At 45.3% G+C, this 7518-nt stretch overlaps 1 protein-coding gene across 1 annotated transcript; it reads right to left on the bottom strand.

Moving 5' to 3' along the window:
- Positions 1-950: 950 nt before the first annotated feature.
- LOC307033612 (uncharacterized protein) lies at positions 951-4133 on the bottom strand. Its single transcript, XM_079672150.1, has 2 exons — positions 1913-4133; positions 951-1512 (listed from the first exon to the last, which is right to left on the bottom strand). Exons 1-2 carry the CDS (start codon positions 3383-3385, stop codon positions 1492-1494), a joined length of 1494 nt encoding a protein of 497 aa, XP_079528276.1. The 5' UTR covers positions 3386-4133; the 3' UTR covers positions 951-1491.
- Between the last annotated feature and the right edge of the window lie 3385 nt (positions 4134-7518).

The following is a 7518-nucleotide window of genomic DNA, read 5'->3' as shown; positions in this document are numbered from 1 at the left end:
ATAAAAAAGCGAGGGAATGGAGATCCTCAGCCGAGGCTCCGGAGTGAGCTGGGGATTATTGCCAGGCAGATTAAAGGTGGATTGAGCCTGTGTCTTTACGCTCCCGAGAGCGAGAAGGTTGGAGCAGGAGTTAGAGTTTGTCCTACCGGACAGGAGTGTGGCGAGCAGGGGCTTCAGAGCTGAGGGGAGCGAGCAGGCTGGAGCTGGTTGCGTGGAGAGCGGATGAATCCGACGAGGAAGTGGCTGGACGTGGCTAGCGGAGGAGGTGATGATGGGTTCAGTGTAATCTTGATGACGAACTGGTGAAGACTGGATGAGGAGACCGGGTTTATAAGCAGGTGTGGATGAGTAGATGATCAGGATGAATGAGAAGCAGCTGCGAAGATGAATTGGCGGGAACCAGAAGTAGGTCAGCCACTCCCAGCCCGGGAGACAAACACAGACAGACAGACAGACAACAACAGACAACAAACAAAAAGGGAAGCAGAAGGAGGGAGTACTGCAAATCCTTACAGTACCCCCCCCCTCAACGGGAGCCTCCTGGCGACCACCAGGCCTGTCAGGATGGGCCCTGTGGAATTCCCTGACCCTAACCAGTTATGAGCATTTCTTTCTTAGCCCCGCCTTTTTGCAAACAGGTTTAGGTTAATGACGGGCATATTTATCGACTGAACATGCTCATTTCTACGGTAATGTGTCTGACCCTCCACCGATGCTGTATACTAAGTTTGGCGTTAAAAAAGAAAACATGGAAATGTAAGGTAATATTTCACTGTTTTTAACATTATGCTAATTAAAAAAAAATGAAGCAGGTGGAGCTTTGGGGTTTAAAAACATAATATGTAGAGTAGGTCCACCCGAATAAGTGGGCAACATTTCAGGTCATTCGGAGTTACGGTGTGTTACGTCCCAACTAGGGGAAGAGGAATGCAACACACACCAGTATGGAATTGGTATTAATTATAAGTGTTTATTTAAAACAGCTGTGAACAAAATGGCAGGCAAGCAGCCTGAAACAAACAAAGGCGCCAAAAGGGCACAGGTTGACAAATAACCAACTAAAGGAGGACTCAAAAAGGGAGTCTTAAGACATACAGGGAAAATACATACTAATATACTAAATAAGGAACGAAACAAAACCTCACTCTAAAAGTGGTACAACTAACACAAATAATCTATACAGAAACACAGCTAAACTACAGGCAACAGTCACAAATCCTAACTATACTCTAAACACTAACTAAGCTACTCTACACTCTAACTAATCACACAAGTTTTAACCCCAGAACAGAGAGCAAGTAGCGAGAGGCCTCTGTCCACATACAGAGCCTCCAGAATGAGGATTGTCCCCAAGCTTTGTAGTCATCGCCAGCAGGTGTGCGCCGGCTGTGCGCTGCGATTGGAGTGCGTCGGGCCCGGCGTGCTCCAATCGCAATCTTCAGGAGGCGGACCAGGAGATGGGAGCCAATACCGGGAGGGCAACCGCACAGCTCATTTACATAGAACACACAGCTGAAAACACTCAGACGATCAGGAAGGCAGCAGCCGCCCCCCTTAAGACACAAACCCACAGGTTTTGTGAACCTAAGCACTCTAACGAAATTCCTAATAACACACATTCATCACAAACTCAACCTGACACACTAACATCACAAACTCAACCTGGACAAGCATCGGCCAACACATTCTCTGAACCCTTTAATGACGGGTGTCTACTGCTGTAGTCCCGCACAATCCGAGCCCATTGCAGGAGACGCTGATTGTGTGTGGACACGCTAGGGCAGAATATGAATGGATCGTAACATGTACACATCACAATTGGCCAAAGGCTGGGTCCAACATCAATATTAGCATGTTGTAGAGCCAACACTAACACTAAGATCCGATACACGAGCTGACTCTCTTGGGTTACCGGGAGTGTCGAGAAGTCTAGAGGCTTGTCTGAGCCGGCGTGTTGCGCCAGTCTCGCGACATCCTCACGAGGAGGAGGGGGAGCCACAATTTCTGGCTTCTCCTCGGACACAGCTTCCTCTGAAGGCACAGGCACAATCACAGGATCAGCTAATGAAACATCAGGGTCACATTTACTTGCCTGTGCGCGTGCGCGTGTAGCCAGGCCAATGCCTTTAGGCGGGGATATATTCTGCCGCTGTTCCTTGCGTTTCAGAGCTGCGCAATTGGCGATGACATGTCCAGGTTTATGACAGTAAAAACACTCCCTCTCTTCTCTGTTCACGTTACACACATTTGCTGGCTGAGTAAATGGTGCGGCTGACACACGGCGGGATCTCTCCGTAGAGACAGGGGAAAACACAGTTTTATGCATCAGCACATACTCATCAGCTAACACAGCGGCAGCAGAGAGAGAGTTTACCCTTTGTTTGTTCACGTACTCCGCAATGCGATCAGGCAAACACTTCTTAAACTCCTCCAACATGATCAATTCTCTCAGAGAAGAATAATCCGTAGCATTACATGAAGCAATCCACTTAGCAAAACACATTCCCTTTTTCCTAGCGAACTCTACGTGCGTTTGATCAGGACTCTTCCTATCGTGTCTAAACTTTTGCCGGTAAGCTTCAGGAACTAACTCATACACTCTGAGGATGGCACCTTTTACTGAGTCATACTGCAGGCTGTCCTCTAACGTGAGAGCCACAACTGCTTCCCGAGCTTTTCCATGTAATTTGCACGTTACCATCAGAGCCCAAACTTCAACCGGCCAGCGCAATGCTGTAGCAATGCTCTCGAATGCGCTAAAATAGGCATCCACCTCAGTCTCACAGAATGTTGGCACTAGCGAAATGTTGTTACTCACGTCAAAGGCAGGTGGAGGAGGTGGAGATGGCAAGTTTCTTCCGGCAGAGTCAAAAGCACCGGATGCGCGCAGTTGGGAGTCTAGCTCCATCTGCCGCATCCGGACTTTCTTATCTGCTTCAATTTTTTTTATTTCCAACTGAAACTGCCTGTCTTGCTCCCTGTCTTTTGCCTCTAACTCAAGTTGCCTGTCTTTTGCTTCCAACTGAAGTCGGGCGAGGCGGACTCTAAGTTTCTTCCCTTCCCGGGAATCAGGACTACCAGGAGACGGTGGACTATAGCGAGGCGGCGCAGGCGGTGCTTTACACTGCTCGCTCCCCTCGCGGTCACTACCCTCTCCTTTAGCACGGCCATTTGGCACAGTGAGCTCAGCTTGTGCAGGCAGCACCAGAAAACCCCTTTCCACCAACTCATCCACCACCAGAGCCTTTAACTCTTTTTTTAACAATTGTTTTGCCACTGGGAGACCGAAATGTTGCGCTATCTCATATAAGTCGTTTCTACGACACTGAACTACCTGCTCATGCGAAGGACAGACCAAAAACGACTCCAAATCAAAAGTTGCCATACTCAGTTAAACTGCACACAAACTTACCAAATTGTTTTTAGCTATACAAACCACTTATAACCCCAGGAATTAGTTATTTATCCCGGACGAGCCCCCATGTATGTTACGTCCCAACTAGGGGAAGAGGAATGCAACACACACCAGTATGGAATTGGTATTAATTATAAGTGTTTATTTAAAACAGCTGTGAACAAAATGGCAGGCAAGCAGCCTGAAACAAACAAAGGCGCCAAAAGGGCACAGGTTGACAAATAACCAACTAAAGGAGGACTCAAAAAGGGAGTCTTAAGACATACAGGGAAAATACATACTAATATACTAAATAAGGAACGAAACAAAACCTCACTCTAAAAGTGGTACAACTAACACAAATAATCTATACAGAAACACAGCTAAACTACAGGCAACAGTCACAAATCCTAACTATACTCTAAACACTAACTAAGCTACTCTACACTCTAACTAATCACACAAGTTTTAACCCCAGAACAGAGAGCAAGTAGCGAGAGGCCTCTGTCCACATACAGAGCCTCCAGAATGAGGATTGTCCCCAAGCTTTGTAGTCATCGCCAGCAGGTGTGCGCCGGCTGTGCGCTGCGATTGGAGTGCGTCGGGCCCGGCGTGCTCCAATCGCAATCTTCAGGAGGCGGACCAGGAGATGGGAGCCAATACCGGGAGGGCAACCGCACAGCTCATTTACATAGAACACACAGCTGAAAACACTCAGACGATCAGGAAGGCAGCAGCCGTAACACGGTGCCACTTTGTAAAGGTTTCCCAAAATGGAAATGTAGTAGTTTGGAGTAATTTGCGACATGTAAATCGTCAAAAATGGTGTATTCGCTGTTAGCTTACGACCTCCACAATTGAGCTATCAAAAATGTTCTTCTCAATTTAGCATCATATTGGATAGGGGCTGAACTTGTCCTGCATTGGAATTTTTCCGATCATTCCGCTAGGAGGAGTTTGCAAGAATGTGCTGAAAATGCATGAAAAACGTACATTTTTCAAAATGGCCGACTTCCTGGGGGGCGGGGCTAATGGAAGGCGAACTGAAATATGGGTGCAAAATTAATAGCAATATGTACACAGCGTTTCATGAATATCGGAATAACTATATCCGAGTAGTTTGGAGTAATTTGCGACATGTAAATCGTCAAAAATGGTGTATTCGCTTTTAGCTTACGACCTCCACAATTGAGCTATAAAAAATGTTATTCTCAATTTAGCATCATATTGTATAGGGGCTGAACGTGTCCTGGATTGGAATTTTTCCGATCATTCCCCTAGGAGGAGTTTGCAAGAATGTGATGAAAATGCATGAAAAACGCACATATTTCAAAATGGCCGACTTCCTGAGGGGCGGGGCTAATGGAATTTATTTACAAATATGTCCGCAATTCCACGAGAAATGTCTGCGCCAAATTTCGTGAAGTTCTGAGAAACTATATGTGACTACCACACAATAGGGGGCGCTAGTGAGCAGTTTTTTTGAAAGATTACGTATTTTTTTTACATTCTCGAAAAGTTTGTGGGCTCTGACGTTTGTTCCAAGTTTTGCGACCGAAGCTCATTTTATGCTATCGCAATAAAAAACAAATGTATAGGCCACGCCCACATTCTGCATTTGTTGCGACACTTTAAATCTGAGTTCGTAGTCACCCCGAGAGTATGTGTAAAAAAAAAAAAAAGATTAGCCCATCCGCTCTTGAGTTATAAATTGGTGGTGTTTTTGGCACCCCCTATAGTCCAAAATGAAAATACTTTTGTGTGCCTATTCCCCAAGACAAATTGAACCTACCCACCAAAATCTGTGGTGAATGGATACATTGTTGATGAGTTATGAGCGTTTCTTTCTAAGCCCCGCCTTTTTGCGAATACGTTTTGATTCATTGCGGCAATATTTACCGTCTGAACATGTTCATTTTCTTGGGTAATGTGTCTGACCCTCCGCTAATAATGTATACGAATTTTGGTGTAGAAAAACTGAAAATTGAAATTTAAGTGAATATTTCACTGTTTTTGTAAATTATGCCAATGACAAAAGAAAATGTAGGCGGAGCATAGGGTTCCAAGAGGATTATTTGTAGAACAGGTCCACCCGGATATGTGTGCAAAATTTCAGGTCATTCGGAATTACGGTGCGACTATGTCAATTTTTCCGAAATGGGATTTTCATAGGTGTCTCTAGCGAGCAGGTTGAATAATTTGAACCCATTGACTCCAGAATATTGAATTTTTCACCGGTCCTGGCGTCCGTGCAACATTATACAACTTTTGAAGCATCCTAAAGACCTCAAAAAGAGGAAAAATTATTCCTAAGAATAATTCCACCAATAACAATAGGTTTCCTGGCACTTCGTGCTAGGACCCCGTCGGGTCCTAGCACATCGTGCTCGGGCCCTAAATATTGATATATGCGATTTATGTTACAAAATATTGATTAATCTTCGACCAAAACATATCTATGGCCTTAGCTGTTGTGACGTGTTTAGAAAATGGCCTTAAAAGTGCCTTAAATTAATGTTCACCATGGTAGTGAATACCGGAGGAGATGGACGTTTATATGAACTATTCCCATGGCACAAGCCAATTTGAAGACAGGAAATGTATATAAGAGTATTGTATTTATGATAAATGTCCTGCTCTTTATTTAGTTTTGTTAGGGGAAGTCCATACTCCATCAAAACAAAAGTATTTAGGACTTCAACAAACTCTCTGGTTAGTTCTTATCTTGAAATATTTTTCTTTTGGTAAAATTAAGCATTCTTTGAAGATTCTTTAACAGGTTTCTTGTTAGCTTGCGCTAGCTACATACAGCTAGAAGCAGTTATCCTCCCTAATGTTCCCTATAAATACTCATCTGTGAGAGTATTTGCGAATGATGTGAGTGACCACTGTGCTGTAGCCACAATTAGGGACACTAAGGTCCAAAAGGTTAAACCTCGTATTATTATTAAAGGACACATGTCATGCTTTTCCGGTTATTACCCGTCCGCTTGTGTGTTATGAAGGTTTTTATGCATGTAAACAGTCTGCAGAGTCAAAACCCTCAAAGTACACCCTGTAGCGAGTAAAACTCTAAAACAGAAAATACCTCCCCAAAACGCCTCGTTGGTGAAACGTCATTGTCCATTGTGTACTTCCTGGGTGCTGTGTCGTAGAAGCACCCAATAGCCACGCCCAGAGCTATGGCCGCACCCTCTGCCAGCCTAGCATATATACTGTTGGAATCTCAGGTTCAGTTCAAAACTATAGGTTACTTACGTGGCCCCAGTTCTCAGAGTAACATGAAGTGAGATGTGTCACTATGGGATGCGCCTCATCGCGGAGCAAACAGAAGCATCAATCTCATTACGCCAATCCTGATTGGCTGGTGATCTTGACGTCAGCGTCAGGGAATCCACCCCCTATAAGTAGCTTGCGCTACGCCGCATGCGTCATTCAAAAATAAGCACCTCTTCTCGCTTCACCATAGCAAGGAGGGCCGTCTGGTGAGACATCTCACTTCATGTTACTCTGAGAACTGGGGTTACGTAAGTAACCTATAGTTCTCATTCGTAACACTCCGTTCGATGTCTCACTATGGGATATTGTAGCTCCCGTATTGCCAGACGAGCTTATCTCGAAAGTCACCAAGACCAACCAGAACTTAACAGTTAGAGCTCTAACTCAGCAGGGGGCCAAGCACTGCATGAGCCACACTGGGAGCAGAGACGTCTAATCTGTAAAAGCGGACAAAAGTGAGCGGCGAGGACCAGCTCGCCGCTGCACAAATGTCTTGAATGGAAACACCCTTGAACAAAGCCCAGGATGTAGCCAGACCACGAGTAGAGTGAGCACGCAAACCCGGAGGTGCCTGCAAACCCTGACTCGTATAGGCCAAAGCAATCGCTTCCACAATCCAGTGGGAGAGCCGTTGCTTAGTAACGGGCTTGCCCTAGTGAGGGTTAGCCCAGGATACAAAGAGTTGGTCATTACTCTTTTGACCTATCCATATAGGTGCGTAAAGCACGAACTGGACACAGCAAATTCGGCTGCTGTTCCCCGGAGGGACACAGCGGCAATGGAAATGCCACAATGTCAATTGAGGTACACGAACCAAACACCTTAGTTATAAAGGCAGGGTTGGG

The sequence above is a fragment of the Notothenia rossii genome (genome assembly GCF_949606895.1).
Source record: "Notothenia rossii genome assembly, chromosome: 3".
In the NCBI taxonomy this organism is placed as follows: domain Eukaryota; kingdom Metazoa; phylum Chordata; class Actinopteri; order Perciformes; family Nototheniidae; genus Notothenia; species Notothenia rossii.
Note: the sequence above shows the minus strand (reverse complement) of the source record. Positions and strands in the feature narration are given on the sequence as shown.